Source organism: Euleptes europaea, chromosome 14, assembly GCF_029931775.1.
Source record: "Euleptes europaea isolate rEulEur1 chromosome 14, rEulEur1.hap1, whole genome shotgun sequence".
Taxonomy (NCBI): Eukaryota; Metazoa; Chordata; class Lepidosauria; order Squamata; family Sphaerodactylidae; genus Euleptes; species Euleptes europaea.
The window spans coordinates 32639585-32658539 of record NC_079325.1 but is presented as its reverse complement, the minus strand read 5'-3'; the positions used below and the strand labels follow the sequence as shown (position 1 = coordinate 32658539).

The following is an 18955-nucleotide window of genomic DNA, read 5'->3' as shown; positions in this document are numbered from 1 at the left end:
ACCACCGCACCAGGATCTACACTATGTTACTGAAGTTAAACTGTGGCAATCATTTTGTGGCTGGCTCCACCTCCTGCAGTAGCCATTTTGCAGCAGCCATTTTGTTGCTGCACCCATCATGCCATGCCAGAATTCCAAATGTGCCCACAGGCTCAGAAATAGGGTTGCCAACTGCCAGGTACTAGCTGGAGATCTGCTATTACAACTGATCTCCAGCCGACAGAGATCAGTTCACCTAGAAAAAATGGCCGCTTTGGCAATTGGACTCTATGGCATTGAAGTACCTCCCCTCCCCAAACCCTGCCCTCAGGCTCTGCCCCAAAAACCTCCCACCAGTGGTGAAGAGGGACCTGGCAAACCTACTCAAAAAGGCTGGGGACCCCTGATCTAAGAAGATAACAAATATTTCTTTATACACCACTTTGTCTTACATTGCAAGCCTAGGACCCTCTGTTACTGCAGACATATTCGAAGATTATTACTTCATGGCATTTTTAGTGTTTATTCCACTCTGGGGTTTTTATTAATTACTGGAACCTGCTTTTTGAAGTTCCTTTTGTAAGAGAAGAGCAGAGCAAACATTGTTTAAACGTTTTTTAAAAACCCACCCATACGAACTAAAATAAACTCAGGAGGGCCTGTTTTGCTTGCTAGCCAGCAAAGCAAGATATTTCCCAGGGTGCTCTCCCTGTATCTGAAATCTGCTCATTGCCATTCCTGGTGAGTTTCAGTGCCTGGAGTCAGATACAGACTGTCAAAGCAGTAGAAGCTTTTCAAGTTCCGACGCCAGGCAAGAGCCCTCTGCTCAACATGGCATTGAATAAATCCTTCTTCTCTTTTGATTTATTAAGAGCCAGAATGACTCCAATTACACCCCATCTAAAATTCTGTTGATTTAATGGATCCACTGTTTCTTTTCTTACACCGGGTATCTTCAGGCACCGGGTATCTTCAGGCACCAGATATAGGTCTGACTGTTCTGCTGGTTCAAAAATACTGGCACTTAGGCAGGACTTAGGGCAGGGCCAACTGGTTTTGTTGGATCTGGACACAGAGCCTCCTAATTTTGAGCAAGTCTGGGAGAAAAGTCCAGGGGTGAGTCCAGAGGTAACTTAACAATAATTTTAAAAAAGTCAAGGAGGCACAATGAATTCCTAAAAGATTAATACATTTGTTCCACTCTGCCAAAAGTCCAGGTGTGATGGCAGATGGCTTCTGTACCTCACTGTGCTATCACCCCATGCTCACACATCATGTGTGAGCTGTTAGGGAGGAGGGCTTCACAAGTTCACACAAGTTCACAAGGTTGGAAGAGACCACAAGGGCCATCCAGTCCATCCCCCTGCCATGCAGGATCCCACAATCAAAGCACTCCCAACAGATGGCCATCCAGCCTCTGCTTAAAGACCTCCAAAGACGGGGACTCCACCACCCTCCGAGGCAGTGCATTCCACCGTCGATCAGCCCTCACCGTCAGAAAGTTCTTTCTAATGTTTAGGTGGAATCGCTTTTCCCTTAGTTTAAATCCATTACTCCGTGTCGTAGTCTCTGGAGCAACAGAGAACAAGCTTGTTGCCTCATCAACATGACATCCCTTCAAATATTTAAACATGGCTATCATGTCACCCCTTAACCTTCTCTTCTCCAGACTAAACAAACCCAACTCCTTAAGTCTCTCCTCATACAGCATGTATTCCAGACCTTTGACCATTCTGGTCGCCCTCCTCTGGACACGCTCCAGCTTGTCAACATCCTTCTTAAATCATAGACCCAGTCTCTCCCCTGTCTCACACGCACCCAAATCTAACCATCTCAGATGCAACCAAAGAACTGTGAGGTTGTTGTTGTAGTTTTTTAACTTTCTCCTCATGGAATTTCTTCTCCACAAAAATAAGGAAGTGATCTCATGAGGGAAATTAAAAAAAAAAACTTTTATGTTCCAAGACCTCCATGGCAGGCTAAGATAAGCTAAAATACACACCCCTCTGTGCACTGGAGCCTTCCCCTGTATTTCCAGATGCTGAAAAAACAGGGAGCCCTGTGTTTGACCAAAAAATTTTTTTTCCCACAGGGAACTGTCATTCTTGCCCATATTCCAGAGGGAAACTCAGTTCTCATTCATTCCCGGAAGGAAGCCAGCTATTCTCTTTAGGGTTTTTGGTAACCACCTTAAAAGCACAAATACTCGCCAGGCCATGTTTTTGTAGGGCTAATTCATCTCTGTTCTCTGAGGACAACCTGTGTAGCTTCAGCACTAAGATTTGCTTCAGCACTAAGAACCTCCTTCAGGACAGCATTTGAAAGCATTACAGCATTTGAAAGCTAGATTTCTGTGTCAGAGCCAACTATCCATTACAGTTTTATCTTACACTTTCACCAAGAGCTCAGGGCAGCCCCTTCCATTCTGTCCCCAGAATACTCCATGAGGTAAAGTAAGCTGGACCATGGTGATCCATTGAACTGCACGGCTGAGTCAGAATTTGAACCCAGGACACCTTGGTATCTTTCCAACACACTAACCACTACACTACACTGGCAAACACTTCCTTATGCACAAGGGATTGGAAGCACAGATGTGTGTCTGCACAAGTGACCTCCAGACTGGGAAATTCTGATGCTAAATCTATATATAGCCATGAGGTTCTCTTGGTAACTCCAGTGTGTTTCCTTAAACATCCAGTTCCCCAAATTGTGGGTGCTTGTGTCTGCTCTTCAGAGTACATATTATCTTGCTGCTCAAGCTCCCATAATTCATAGTCCAACTTTCCCCTGGATTTACTACATGCTCAGACACCTGGATATTCTCTGCTAGTGTTGGATTCTCTGCTGAATTGCTGGATCAATAGCTATTTCTCTAGACACATACCTCTTCTTACTCCCTGCTTTTCTGTCTGAGTGGTGGACTATTGTGCTCATACTCCTGGAATTTGCAAAAGCACACTCGTCCAAGTCTGCTATATCCCCCTACACACACAGTGATGTTTTGCCTGATTCCGCTAAGATAAACTCCACAACTGATTTTAATTTAATGTGGGCTGTCAGTATATTCCTTAACACCTTCCGATCCAGTGATAGAGCATCTCCTGATCAAAATATTCTTGTGGTTGTTGCTTTGAATTGATGGCTTGAGAGTTATAGAGATCATTAATGACTTACCTCATAGAGCAGTTGTGAGGACGACAGCGGATATATAATGATGAGATGCGAAAAACTGCTCCCGAGCCTGCCTGCCTGCCTGCCTGCCTGCCTCCCAAATGGAGAGGACGGCTGGATTGCTTTTCTTGAGTTCATCTCCAATCCAAGAAAACAAAATGTTGGCATGTCAAGATGGCCTGCTCCAGTTACTGCTTGCAAAAAAACAACATGCTCTAGTTGATGAGATCTCTCATTTCCCAAGACATTTTTAGGAAGTTTGAATGGCTGCTTGGAAGAGATACTTGGTTTTTATAGACCCTATACAAGCTGTGACCGGCCTGTCTGGGCAACGTCTGATGCAGCCAATGGCAAAAACAGCTAAAGCCCTACCCCAGGGGAAAGCATCCAAGGTCCAAGGGATCTCCCACAGGAGCCAGCCACCTCTGGAGCCTGTTGCCCCAGTGTGGCCAGGCTCCAGTCAGCTAGGCTGAGGACAGAGGGCCTTCACAGCTGCAATGGGAAAGTAGGGAATTTGCCTGGGGCTGAGGCATGGCCAAGGGGGAAACGTGGGATCTGAAAACAGGGGCGGGTCCAGTTCATGGGCCACTCCTTAAGAGCTGTTGCCCTGTGGGGCTTGGGATGGGAAGCAGAGAGGGTAGATCAGGGGTGGGGAACATCAGGTCCGGGGGCCATTTAAGGCATTGGGATGAGGGAACTTTCCCTGGAGATGGGCCTGTTTCCTATACAGGTGTCATATGGAGAAATCGCTAAATAAAGTGAAGCCAGAATGGAATCTTTCAGTCCGAGTTTCATTGGAAGCAGCTGGGTAGGGCCATGGACCACCCTTCTTGCACCCCAGCTTTGACGTTGTCCAGCTGCGTTTATGCTTCATTCTCATCATCTTTCTGGAAGAAAGAAAAAGTCATTGTAGTTACCTTTAAAGGACTTTTCAGGTTGAAACTGACCATCTGTATTGGTAGCTTTTTAGCTACATTGTATCTTTGTATACATTTTGTTGCATGTATCTCTATTATTGTTGGCTTCTTGCACTTGTAAATAACAACATTGCACTTTTGCATTATCAGTGTGAGCTGAATACTATTTTTTCACTACCTGGAGGTTGGCAACCCTAGACCACCTCCAAGCCTGCAGCAGCCCCTATACTCACACAAGCCAAGCACTTCTCATTTTTGGATTAAACATTAGAACTCAATGATGACTCACCCACTGCCATGATGGGATTTCAGGAACGTCTCCTGTCTCTGCAGCTGGCTGCTTTGGCCAATAATACCAATTTGTGCCAGTTCAGTATATAGCTAAACACTTGACTTTTGGAGTAAGTGTTGGCACTAGGGTTGCCAGAAAACTTGGCATGGAAAAGTTTGGTTTGTGTTTTCTGTAAAAACCAGTGCATATCCAAACAAGGACCGTCTGTGATATGCCAGTTTTACTTATGTGACCCACCTTGGGCTTCTGTTGTCTGAGAGAAAGGCAGGCCTAGGAATATTTTAAATAAATAGGTAAACAAACTTCAACCAAAGGTTTTAAATTGTGGGATTGTGGCTGCCATGTCCATTAAGATTACAGGACCAGTTTTCTTACTCTGAGTTTTAACAATGGGAAGGAAGATATTAGATATGCCTGATCAGAGAATACTGTGGCCAACAGCAAACACAATGATGATTTATTATCTAATCCTGTTGTTTGCAGCTGTCTCTGCCTTAAACCTCTTGATCTCCTTCTCATTTTGCCTCACTGATGCCATGAATGTCTGGAACATCCTGTCGGGTTCAGGGTGCAAAACCTATTCAGAATCAGAAAGTATCTCAAAATTTGAATGATTTCAAAAACATAAAACTTGCCTTTAAAAATTGTTTTGTGCATAGACATAGATTTGAATCAAAGGTTGCCTGTATTTCTGTTGATACGTACACAACTTCACTGCTTGCTTTGCAGAGGGGTAGAACTTTAACAAACAGTACAGAAGAGTATTGACTTTGGAATGCAAACCTATAGAGAACTGTGCTGGCCTTAGTTGGATCAGGAAATGCTGCTGGTGGTGGGCGTGTAATATATGTCAAGGAATCAGTTGTCATCCACCTAATGATATCAAGTGCAGAATGATCCATGTAATTTCTAAACTGACCCAGATTTTACCCTTATTTATCTGAAAAGAAGACTAGTTTTTGCCCCATTTAATATGTACCATTCGGTAGGGCTGTCAAAAAAAAAAAAAATTCGGTACAGTTCGGATTCGGCCGAATTTGGCCCTTGTGGGTTCGGTACGTGCCGAAGTCCGAACTCCCCCACTTCGGATCCGTTCAATTCGGCGGGAATTCAAAGTTCGGGGAAAAAATTCGGCCGAATAAAGCCATTAAAAACACAACCGCGCCTTTCCGCGGCTCTGGGGGGGGCATTTTTGGGCTTAGAGGTCCCAAACTTTCAGCAGAGCTTCAAAGGACGTATATTGAAAGACTCCCCAAGTTTTGTAAAGATTGGGTCAGGGGGGGCTGAGATATGGGCCCTGAAAGGGGTCCCCCCCACCCTTAATGTGGATCTCTCCGCAGAGCTTGCCGCCCACGCACAAAGCTCCCGGCCCGACAAACAGCTGATGAGAGCAAGGGCGGGGCAGGTGCTAAGAACTTTGCAAAGCAACACAACTGCAGAGCAACCCCTTTGCAAATATGCAAAGGGCGGGGCAGGTGTGAAGAATTTTGCAAAACAATACAACTGCAAAGCAACACAAGCACGCAATGCAAAACCTTTGCAACAGTGCATAGCAACACCTGACACCTGGGAGTTTGCATACCATGGAAAGGGACAGAGGCAGCTAGCTATGCATAATGAGCAGGAGGGGGTGGAATGTCTCCTTTTGCATTGGACTTGGGACCAGGCAGATGCATTCTTTAAGTCACCATTTGAAAACCAGTTTTGAGCAAGCATCAATAACCTAACTGATCTTATGAATGAGGAAAAACCTGAAGAATAAAAATGAAGCCCCCCCTCAAACCAGGGAGAGAGAGACTGGAGGGGGAACACACACCCCAGGCAGAACCGGCAAAAGCCCCCTTTGGCTTCCCCCCCCCCACCCACAGAAACTGCTCCCTCCCCACACACACACACAGACTCTGCTTTCCCCCCCACACACACACAGAAAAGAAAAAATATAGATTAAAGCCCCCAAAGGGGTCTTACTGTGGCTGTCTTCTGTTCCAGCAGGAGGGGCTGGGAGGCTGGGTAATCCAATATGATTCCATTTGTATCCAATATAAGATCCATATGTATGCATCTCTCGAGGGTGATCCATTCATCCCAATAGGGGAAAGGGGAAAGCCCATAACTCGGGGGGCCCTGACCCAATGTTTACAAAACTTGGGTGGTCTCTTAAAAAGCCTTGACTGAAGCTCCGCCGAAAGTCTGGGATCGGCACACCCAAAAATGCGCCCCCTGCAGCCATGGAAAGAGAAAAGGGGGGGAGCCAATATTTCAGCCCCCACTGAACCCATCTTTACAAAACTTGGGTGGTCTCTTAAGAGGGATTCTCTGAAGCTATGACAAAAGTTTGGGGGCTGAACCCCAAAAAAAGCGCCCCCTGCAGCCACGAAAATGGAAAAGGGGGGAGAGGAAAAAGGGGTGGAGCCCATATCTCGGGGGGCCCTGACCCAATGTTTACAAAACTTGGGGAGTATCTTAAGAAGCCTAGTCTGATGCTCCGCTGAAAGTTTGGGGTCAGCACACCCAAAAATGCGCCCTCTGCAGCCATGGAAAGAAAAAAGGGGGGGAGCCCATATCTCGGGACCCCCTGACCCAATGTTTACAAAACTTGGGTGGTCTCTTAAAAAAACCTGTCTGAATATCCCCTGAAAGTTTGGGGTCGGTACCCCAAAAAATGTGCCCCCTGCAGCCACGGAAAGGAGCGAATGTGCACAAGCACCCCCTCACACACACATGAGGATTTCCCTCTCTCTCTCTCTTTCCCCGGCCGGCCGCACATCAGCTGATTCCTCCAGCACTCAATCCTGACTGATTGGCCAGAAGAAGACCCAGCTTGGCCACCGATTGGCCGGGGGAGGAGAATGCTGCTTACTGACGGTTATGCTGCTTACTGACGGCCGAATTGGCCGAATTTATTCGCCGAACTCCCGAACTCGCTGAATTCGGCCCCCCCCCCGGTTGCCCGCCAGTTTTGAGTTCGGATCCGTCCGAACTAAAAACCGCCGAATCAAGGGAAATTCGGCTGATTTTCAGTTCGGGCCGAACCGAATTGACAGCCCTACCATTCGGAAAAAAACAGGGATTGTCTTAAATTTGTATACAAGTTAATAAATGAACCTTATATTAGCGAACTTAATAAGAATACTGGGCATGCTATACATCCTTCATACAAATGAGGGTGCTGTGTTGCCTTTGTTTTTTCCCTTGTTCCACTTTGTGGTAGGTTGAGGGACAGGATATAAGTGAAGATAGATATGCTTAGAGGGACTCTTCCTTTTGGGACTGCTTCAGGTGTCCCAGATCTGAATCATGGCACTCCCTGGTGAGCCCTGATAACTGTTTCTCTCTTTCTGGTGACATATCACAGTCAACAAAACCTTTGTTTTGATAAATCAGATCAAGTTTGCCCTAAGGCCGCCATTTTCTTTAAACAATGTTCAAAAGTGAATTGGTGGCCCTAAGGATTGGTTTCCTCTGGTTGTGTGGCCAGATGATCGTTCATTAGCACACGTTTCCTCCAGAGTGGTGTATTTCAGTGATAAAGCACATGACTACATGCACAAGACCCCGGGGACAATCCCCAGACAAAAAGATCTTGGGTGGGAGAACTAGGAAAGATTTCTGAGTTCCGTCTGATACTTTTGGGGAATAGATAGCGAGCTTCGTTACATGTCAGACAGACAAGGGTTAAAATTGATTGTATTGCTGCTGACCAGTTCAAGAAGGTGATGTAATCTCCAATGTGTCAATTAGCTATTGGTCAGTGAGGATCAGTTGTAAACATGTTTGTGGTCACGTAACTAGAATCTGCATATTACTGCTTTCTTCCTTTGTTTAGAAGAGAAAGCAGTACTCAGTTACTTTTTGTTGTTCACAGTAGACAAGCTGAGCCTGATGCTATCTCCACCCCTGTGAACAAATATTTGCCAGATGTAAGAGAGGCCAGCCAAGGCAAAGTTGGCTAAAGGTGCTAAGATGCTCAAGCTCTCTGAGCCATTTGTTTATAGCAAGTTTGACACTCTTCCATTCCTTCCAGGTACCACTTCTCTGTGACCGCGCTAAGTTATATCTTACCGCTCATAGTGATAGGCTTTGCCTACACTATGGTTGGCATTACGCTATGGTCTAGTGAGATACCGGGGGACTCTTCGGACCGCTACCATGAACAGGAGTCTGCCAAGCGCAAGGTAAGTGACTGCTACAAACCGAGTAGGAACCAACAGCAAAAAGCCATGCTGTTCTGTGTCAAATATTCAATAGAAGAGGTCCCCAGACAGTTGCTAAGAGGTTATTGTGGAGTCAGAAACAATCCTGCTTACCAGGTCACTGTTTCTCTAGGGAATGGTGGACTTCACCTGTCTGAATTAAAAGTTCGCTTGTACAGACAATTTTTACAGAGAATCTCTCTTATTCTATTGTTGCTACTAGTTGTTCTGCACCCCTGTGTTCAACACCCAGAGATTCTTTGCCTTGCACCCCAGCTGGTTCCCACTGACATGGGTGTCGGGCAACTGCTTAAGCTGCTGGTATACTAGAAACCTTGCTGCTGCATTGTTGCTCACATTTTGGGGGGATGCATAGGTCCAGATGTCTATGCCCATTGTCTTGGATGAGATCAGTTTGGGATTGCAAGAATACCACCTATGCACAATTGATGCTATGTCTATTTCCATTAAACCGTTCACATGAAGGCACATGAAACTGACCAACAGTGCGATCCTATGCAGAGTTACTCCAGTCTAAGCCCATTGAAATGAATGGGCTTAGACTGGAGTAACCCTGCAAGTCAGATCCTTGTCTATCCAGGTCAGTGTTTTACTCTGACTGGAAGCAGCTGTCCAGGGTCTCAGGCAGAGGACTTTCACATTGCTCACTACCTGATTCTTTTCACTGGAGATGCTGGGGATTGAACTTAGGACCTTTGGCATGCAAAACAGATGCTCTACAATTGAGCCTCAGCCCCAACCTTGGCAATAGATCACTTACTCCCAGCTCATTTGGTTTCAGAAATATAAACACAGCTGAGTTGGTATCATATGAGTAGACCTTAAGGAGTATAAATATATTGTGAATGTTTAAAAAAAATACTTGAAAGGGAACCTGAGATCAGGTGGCATGTTCACAAAAACAAGATAATTTAAAACTTGTTTAAAAGGAATAACTGCAGGGAAATGTAAGGTTGCTACCCTGCCTGGTGAAGATGGGACAGCAGGTGCGGTGCCCACACGTGTATGTTAAGTGCCCTCAAGTCGCTTCCGACTCATGGCGACCCTATGAATCAATGTCCTCCAAAATGTCCTATCTTTAATAGCCTTGGTCAGATCTTGCAAATTGAGGGCGTGGCTTCCTTTATAGAGTCAATCCATCTCTTGTTGGGTCTTCCTCTTTTCCTGCTGCCCTCAACTTTTCCTAGCATGATTGTCTTTTCCAGTGACTCTTGTCTTCTCATAATGTGACCACACCTTACATGGTCCCAAGAGTCCATTTTTCCCCCTCAAGCCATTTCAAGCATGCTATGTGCCAGAGGTCTCTGGGCTCAAGGAAATACTCGGCACTTCACCTGAGCCTCAGGAAGAGAGGCTTACTATGTAGAGAATGAAATTTTCAGGGAGACGGGAGTCTCACCTTTTGACTGACAGTGTTGGCGACATAAGAACATAAGAACGTAAGAAAAGCCATGCTGGATCAGACCAAGGCCCATCAAGTACAGCAGTCTGTTCACACAGTGGCCATCCAGGTGCCTCTAGGAAGTCCTCAAACAAGACAACTGCAGCAGCACCATCCTGCCTGTGTTCCACGGCACCTAAGATAATAGGCATGCTCCTCTTATCCTGGAGAAAATAGGTATGCAGCATGACTAGTATCCATTCTAACTAATAGCCATGAATACCCCTCTCCTCCATGAATATGTCCACTCCCCTCTTAAAGCCCTCCAAGCTGGCAGCCATCACCACATCCTGGGGCAGGGAGTTCCACAATTTAACTATGCTTTGTGTGAAAAAATACTTCCTTTTATCCATTTTGAATCTCTCGCCCTCCAGCTTTAGCAGATGACCCCGTATTCTAGTATTATGGGAGAGGGAGAAAAACTCCCTGTCCACTCTCTCCAGACCATGCATAATTTTATAGACCTCTATCATGTCTCCCCTTAACCACCTTCTTTCCAAGCTAAACAGCCCTAAGCGTCCTAACCACTCTCCATAGGACAGTTGCTCTAGTCCCCTAATCATTTTGGTTGCTCTTTTCTGCACCTTCTCAAGCTCTGAAATATCCTTTTTGAGGTGTGGTGACCAGAACTGTACACAGTATTCCAAGTGTGGTCTCACCATAGATTTATACAAGGGCAGTATGATATCAGCAGTTTTATTTTCTATTCCTCGTCTAAGGTAAAGGTAAAGGTACCTTGATGGGGACCAAGGTAAAGGTGAAAAGTCCCCAGGGAGCAGGGGAAGGCAGAGGAGTTAAAATGAGCCAACCCTGAGATGCGCCAAGACAGCACTGCAGGGCTCAGTCAACTCACACTCAACCAGCAGGGCCAATGATGGGGGCCGGTGCCTGCAAACTGGCATTGGGGCAGGGGTCAGTGAGCTGACACCCATTGTTGCTGCCACTGAAGGGTCTGAGTAGGGTTGCCAGCTCCGGGTTGGGAAATACCTGGAGATTTTGGGTGTGGACCCTGAGGAAGGCAGGGTTTAGAGAGGGGAGGGACTTCAATGACATAGAGTCCAATTGCCAAAGCAGCCATTTTCTCCATGAGAATTAATCTCTGCCATTTGGAGATCAGTTGTCATAACAGGAGATCTCCAGCCACCACCTGGAGGTCAGCAACCCTAGATCTGAGCCCCATATCCCCTGAGGCACCAGCAAAGCTCTTGGGACTTGACTGGGCTTGTTCTTGGCTCCCAGTGAGTCTCCAGATCAGCAGCCCACCAGGAATTTTCCTGGCAAGTGAAATGGCCAGTTTGCCTTTGCCAGAGAGCTATGGGCTGGTACAAAATCTGGAAAGAGCAGCACATGAATGACATCATGCCCCACCCTATGGGTAACATTTTCAATGGAGTGGTGGGTGGGGAGGCAGGAAGGGGCAGAATCCAGAATACTTTGTGACCAGGCGTGATCAAGCAAAAAGGTATGGAAAGCCATCCTGCAGGTTTGCACAAAACAGCAGTGCACACAAGGAAATTTTAAAACACATACATACTCAAGTGAATGAACAGGCTGCTTGTGACTGGAGCAGTGAGCCTTAGAGTAAAAAGAACCAGTCAAGTTATAGAAAAAGAGTTGGTTTTTATACCCCACTTTTCTCTACCAAAATGAGTCTCAAAGCAGCTTACAACAGCCTTCCCTTCCTCTCCCCACAATGGACACCTTGTGAGATAGGTGGGGCTCAGACTGTTTGGAGAGAACTGCGACTAACCCAAGGTCATTCCCGCATGTGGAGAAGTGGGGAATCGAACCCAGTTCTCCAGATTAGAGTCCGCCACTCTTAACCACTGCACCGCATTGGCTGTACTGACCAGACTTCAAATTGAGCCATATTTATCTCAATCCCATATGCTGAAATAGGAAAACACAAATGGAAAATGTACTGGGACATTCCATTTACAAAAGCAAATAATCACAGCAGAGTTAGATTTTTCTCAGCACATGGTATAGGGTTGCCAACCTCCAGGTGGTAGTTGGAGAGCTCCTGGGATTACAACTGATCTCCATGAGACACCGATCAGTTCCCCTGGATGAAAAGGCCACTTTCAAAGATGGACTCTAAGGCATTCTACCCATTGAAGCCCCTTCTCTCCCCTCCTCAGGCTCCACCCCAAAATCTTCAGGTATTTCCCAACCCAGAGCTGGCAACCCTAACATGGTAAGATTTCCCTGTTATGCTCACTATAAGGCTCCTCCTGCTAGCTATTGTGAGCAGGGCTGTAGTGGCTTCATTTTCCCTGTTCCTAGATACCACTTGGATGTCTTTACCAAGCAAGGCTGTCCTTCTTCAACAGGTGGTGAAGATGATGATCATCGTGGTGTGCACCTTTGCCTTCTGCTGGCTGCCCTTCCATATCTACTTCATCTTGCTGCATATTAATGAAAGCTGGTATGAGCAAAAGTATATTCAGCAGGTCTACTTAGCAATCTTATGGCTGGCCATGAGCTCCACTATGTACAACCCAATTATTTACTGTTGTCTCAATGAAAGGTAAGGGTCAGTGTTTGATTTCAATATAAAGTGCAAAACGTTTGTTGTTGTGGGCTGATTAGTTCAGATCTTTTAATACTGGAGGGGGGAGGAGCAGAAACCAAATGTGCTGAGTCACTTTTGGTATTTTGAGATGATAGTTGGCAGCGCCCTGACCTGGATGGCCCAGGCTAGCCTGATCCCATCAGATCTCAGAACTAAGCAGGGTCAGCCCTTGTTAGTATTTGGATGGGAGACCACCAAGGAATACCAGGGCTGCTGTGCAGAGGAAGGCACTGGCAAACCACCTCTGTTAGTCTCTTGCCATGAAAACCCCAAAAGGGATCGCCATAAGTCGGCTGCGACTTGAAGGCACTTTACACACACACACAGTGGGCAGCACTACAAAATGGCTGCCACAGGAAACAGGACCAATCAAAAAATAGCTGGCTAGGGTTGGGAAATTCCTGGAGACTGAGGTGTAGCCTGGGGAGGGTGGGTTTTAGGAAGGGGAGGAACCATAATGCCATACAGTTCACCCACCAAAGCAGCCACATCCTTTAGGGAAACTGACTTTTGTAGTCTGGAGATCAGTAGTAATTCCGGGAGATCTCCAGGACCCACCTGGAGGCTGACAAACCTAGACTTGGAACAGTCTAAGCCAAATCTGTGATGGAGGCAGCTGTTTCTGAATGGGTGCTGCCTACAAACCCCACCTGTTGCCTCCTGGGTTCTTCTGAAGCATCTCCTGCTCCAACAGAAAATAAGTGACGTTACTTTCAGAAGTGCTTTGGGAAAGAAGGAAGTGGGCACCAGGAGATACATTGGCGAGCCCATGGGTGCTACTTCAGAGATCACTGCTTCCATAGACTGTAACAGCTTCAAAACATATGGTTGGTCTCATAATTAGGTTGGGTCGCCAGGTCCCTTTTCACCACCAGTGGGAGGTTTTTGGGGCGGAGCCTGAGGAGGGCAGGGTTTGGGGAGGGGAGGGACTTCAATGCAATTGAGTCCAATTGCCAAAGCGGCCATTTTCTCCAGGCGAACTGATTTCTATCGGCTGGAGATCAGTTGTAATAGCAGGAGATCTCCAGCTAGTACCTGGTGGTTGGCAACCCTATAATTAGAATGCCTCCAGGTGGTGGCTGGAGATCTCCAACTATTACAATTGATCTGCAGGAGGCAAAAATCAGTTCCCCTGGAGAAAATGGCTGCTGTGGCAATTGGACTCTATGGCATTGAAGTCCCTCCCCCCAAACCCCACCCTTCTCAGGCTCCACGCTAAAAACCTCCCACCAGTGGTGAAGAGAGACCTGGCAACCTATATATATATATATATATATATGTATATATATATATATATGTATGTGTGTGTGTGTGTGTGTGTGTGTATACACACATATACATATATATATGAACTGTGAAAGCCAAATCAGATTGGTAACTTTTGAATGTTATTAAACACATTCCTGCAAATTAAAAATAAGAATTTGAACTCTGAAATCTAAATGTGGGTGTGACAGCAGGATGTCTACAGAACCTCGTTAATCTGGAGCAGTATAGGTTGTGGTTGAGGCTGCAGACCTAGACACATTAAGCTGTTCAGACCCCACTGAAATCAGTGGGTGGCCATCAGCATGCACTGCTGTGGTCTCTCTATAGTAATGCAGATTTGTTTTTTAAAATAAAAGTAAGTACAAGAAAGGGGAAAAAAATAACAGATGGTTGGCTAGCACAAGGAATTCCTACTGCTTGTCTGCTGGGGAACCAAGAATTCCTCAGAAACAAAGAAGACTGACTCCTGAGAATCTCTACTTTCACTGGAACTGCATGACTCAAGTTTCTAGCCCCTGGCAGCAAAGATATGCTAAATTAAAAGTGTGTGTGTGTGTGTGTTGTCAGTATGATCTGTTGAAATCTTAGCAGTTTGAATAAGATCTTTGATGACTGAATAATATATTAGTCATCAGGGCACAGCTCTGTAGCTCCTAGCCCTTCCCCAAGAATAAATCATGCTAATTAAGAGAAATTATGCAAATATACTTAATAGATATACAGGCAAGTCAGCTTTTTGTGATTTGAATACTTAGGCTCAGTTTTGGGGTTGGTTTTTTGTTTTGTTTTTTAGTAGGCAGCATACATATAAGCAGAACCCTGTGCATATAGGGAAGAAAAATGGGATCTAAAATGCAGAATCAAAATCTGAAGCCTGGATCTGTGAGACTGTACTATTTATCAAATGCTAGTTAAATACGCACCTTCAATGTTCCCTTTCGCACGTGCCGTATTGTCACACAGCTGTTCTGGTCTGTCTTCTCAGGTTCCGGATTGGGTTCAAGCACGCTTTCCGGTGGTGCCCTTTCGTCAATTCTAGCAGGTATGAAGGGCTGGAAATGAAATCAGCCCGGTACCTCCAGACCCAGAGCAGCATGTACAGGGTCAGCCGGATGGAAACCACCGTCTCTTCTGTCATCGGCAACCCGGAGGAAGACCTTGAGGACAGCAGCAAAATGAAGCGTCTCTCTGTGGATCTGACCTCCAACGGCTCTTCCCGCAGCGACTCTAAGACCGTGTCAGAGAGTTTGAGCTTCTATTCCAACACACTTTCCTAAGCAACCCATCCCTCCGAGCAAAGGCAACCAAAACATGTGTCTCAGTCACAAGTGTGACTTGATTTCCATCTCCCGTAATGAAATCACGGTTACTTGTAAAGAAAAAAAAAATGGTCCCATCCTTTCCAGCACTGATCATGAGTGGAGCTTTCCTTCCTTTGTGATATCTGCTGTGACGTCCTGTCTGGTGACTCAAATAATGACCTTCATGAACGAGTGGGTTCTTGTTGACGGATCCTGTGTCGTGGTGCTTTTGTCCAGCGTCCTCCTCCCTCAATCTGAAATTCTCCTGGCTAATCACCAAATATAATCACTGTGACTTTCTTTTCTCCAACCCCTGCAGCACGTCACCTCTCTGCCTCTATGGGTTTTGGTATCATCCCTCTCTTCCAGTTCCCTGCACATAGCAGCTAATGAGGGAGATGCAGACAGGATTGATAACCTTTTATGCTAAAAATTAGGGATGGAAATTTACATTACGTATATTATTTTGGAAAAGTTGAAGCATATCCAAAAATCTGAAACTCAGAATTCAAAATTCAAATTAGGAATTTTTTATTCAAGTAGGGGGATTTGAGTATCCAGGGTCATTTTTAACTCAAATTGGCTCCTTCCCTCTAGGTATATCTGATATATTTCCAAGATTATTTTAATTACATGTACTTTCTCTTCCATGCACCAGCTGTACTTAACTCGGTTAAGGAAACACCTCAACTCCTTGCATCAATGTGTGCCTATGCGTCCTCCAAATGAAAGGAATTCCCTTTGAGAATTCCAAAGGGTGCCCTGGGAACTAGCCATGTTCAGGGTGCATGTGCTTGGGGAAATGCATGACTTCTGTGTGAAGAAAGGGAGGTTTCCCACCTCATTAGTGGGAAACCTAGAAACTATTGCATGCAGAAAGCTAGTTATCATTAGACGTCCAGACTAACCTTCTCATTGACCTGCTGTTTTTCCTATGTTCAGGGTTGTTTTCATTGGGAGTTATTCAAATATATGTGTGTGCATGCACACCTACATGCGCACCCATTGCGTCAGCAGAGGCGTTCCAAGAAAAGCTTTAACAGTTGATTCTACTGATTGTCCAAGGTGGCCATGATGTGTCTGTCTCTGCCTTGGTTCTCCTATTTACCTGACTGGTGAAGCATCAAGAGCTTAGGTGAGACCAAACACCTCTTCTTTCAGCAGAGGCTGCAGCCTAGAAAAGGGGATGTGGCTCAGCAGAGCACCTGTTGTGCAAAAATGTTACAAGGCAAAAAATGGAGTGGGTCAAGTATCCAAAGGGCTCACGGAGCCAATAGTACACCACAGAACGCTTGTGACATATAAATTCAGCGAAACACCCTGGATGTTATCCCAGTGTAGCAAGTCAGGACAGGGCAGCTTGCATGGTTGCAGCTGCACTGTGTGAGGCTTTGCATTAGGTTGATTCGTTTTGAATCATTCTTGTACCAAATTTTCCATTAACAACATTCTCAAGGTGGCTTGCAAAGTAAGTACAACACAAGCATCATGTGTGTTTTAAGTGCTCTTGACTCATGGTGACCCTATGAATCAATGTCCTCCAAAAGGCCCTATCATTAACAGCCTTGCTCAGGTCTTGTAAACTGAGGGCCATGGCTTCCTTTATAGAATCAATTCATCTCATGTTGGGTCTTCCCACACAAGCATTGTAAGGACCATAAAACCATAAATATCCTGGTTTTTATGGTTCTATGAGGTCTTACTGGGTCAATGGTGAGTTGGCAATTAATAGCTGCCCGGATCCAAAAATGGTTGCCAAGCAACCAAGACGTGCCTCCCCTAGGCTGATCCTCCAGTTGTCTCTCCTGCCCTGTCACTATTGCTGAAAAAAACACAAAAGAGAAACCCAGGAGCATTAGGTGACAACCACTCCTCCCCAGTTGCTAGAAACTTCCATGGGTCCCCAAGACCCTACCCAGTCAGTAATGAATATCTGTTCGAGTCAAATATGGGCAGAGATTAAATGGCGATAAAGGACACTGTTATGAGGAAACCTATCCATGTTGCAAAGGCCAATGATGCTGCCATGAAACATAAATATGAAGTCCAAAGTGTGGCATGAAAGCCCACAGTTGCGCTGTGGCCCACACTGGTGTAAGGGAGGTACGCCAATCCTCCTCTGCACACAACGGACTGGTTAGCACAGGAATGTTAATCACTCAACAACTGCTGTGTCAGGTGGAGGCTTGCATGTGGCAAGACACCAAGGGTCAACCAAATAATAGGAAAGTGAGCCACATTCTTTCATAATGACTGGTCTGCTTGGATTTTGCCAATGACTTTGAAGGCAAAGGGGTAAAACAAAAGAAAATCAGGACAGATGCAACGTATCAGGTGCATTTCACAATGTATGTGATTTCTTGTGCACATCTGTACAGATTTCTGGGCCATTTTGTTTTGTGCTTAAGTGTTTTTACTTACATTTGCAGCAAGGTAGTCCCATTGTATCTTTTGCTGTGAAATGAAAAATGCTACATTACATGGCCTGTACGCTGTTACCATTTACAGTATACCAGTCTGCTGTTTTTGTTTACATGCCGAAAAGCCAAGGTCAATGGTCCCCATCTGATCAGTTCAGATGGAAATTGTTTCATGTGCAAAGTGTCAGAACGTTTATTATATTGTAATTTGACAGGACCATAGGTTCACATCCAAGGAATTTTAAAAAACTGCCTCCTAAAAGAGCAAAATCAGATCATCGGCTGATGCAAGTTGAGAGCAATGCTATGGATTTTAATGGATCTGTTGATTCAAAACTCCAGGTAAGAATTTGACCCCGTAAGGAAATGCTTGCAAAGAAGAGATTCTCCAGAGCTGGTGAGGACAGAATAGCAAAAGCAACAGAGCAGTGTAAAATTCAGACAGTTAAAATGAAAGATGACTTGTACTCAGGAGCCTAAGAAGTATCCAAGATGCTAACAGCCCATTCCTGAAAATACAGCGTGCGGAGTCGGCGGGGAAGAGCAGGCATTAAACAAAAAAGAGTTGTTTCGCTGTTTTTTATTTTTTTGGTTTAACTGGGGCCTTTCACTCCATAGGGAACCAGGATAGGGAACCGCCTAACCAGCGGCTCCTCCTCCCGGCCTGCCCCCAGAATGCCCCCCTGCTCCAGTGCGGCCACTGTACGCCCTGGCCTGCGCCAGCGGAGGGGTGCGGCACGGCTCTGCAGCGCTTGGGCGCCGGCAGAGCCACCCTCCCCACTAGCATAAGTGCATGTCATCTCACGATGACACGCACTTACGCTGGCGGCAGGGTCAGGCCGCCTCCTAAGAGGTTTCGCGCCCGCCCGCCCCCCCCCCCCGGAATGGGCTGTTAAGAGAGACAATGACTGCTCCAAAAGTAAAATGAGGCAGCAAGGCCTCAAATGGCCTCTTTGGTCCAAGCTCATGGAAACTTATCTAAGGATGCTTCCACCCACTTTCTCCAGAACCATCCAATGTGATCTCAAGTCTGGGGGTTGCAGGACTGGGTTCTGAACCAAGAATCACTTTTTACACAAATCTTAGCAGAGATTAAACTAATTTGCTTCTCTGTTAAGATTTGTGAGAACCAGCGTGGTGTAGTGGTTAAGAGCGGTGGTTTGGAGTGGTGTACTCTGATCTGGAGAACCGGGTTTGTTTCTCCACTCCTACACATGAAACCAGTTGGGTGACCTTGGGCTAGTCACACTCTCTCAGCCCCACCTACCTCACAGGGTGCCTGTTGTGGGGAGGGGAAGGGATTGTAAGCTGGTTTGTGTCTTCCTTAAGTGGCAGAGAAAGCTGGCATATAAAAACCAACTCTTCTTCTTCTG

At 45.9% G+C, this 18955-nt stretch overlaps 1 protein-coding gene across 1 annotated transcript in view; it reads left to right on the top strand.

The window, feature by feature from the left end:
* The window catches only part of TACR1 (tachykinin receptor 1), an 80240-nt gene extending 64847 nt beyond the window's left edge, over positions 1 to 15393 (top strand). Inside the window, exons 3-5 of the mRNA XM_056860414.1 lie at positions 8387 to 8537; positions 12351 to 12547; positions 14847 to 15393. Of these exons, the coding sequence (XP_056716392.1) occupies positions 8387 to 8537; positions 12351 to 12547; positions 14847 to 15138 (640 nt within the window). The 3' untranslated portion in view covers positions 15139 to 15393. The remainder of the gene's footprint in view (positions 1 to 8386; positions 8538 to 12350; positions 12548 to 14846) is intronic.
* Positions 15394 to 18955: the final 3562 nt, after the last annotated feature.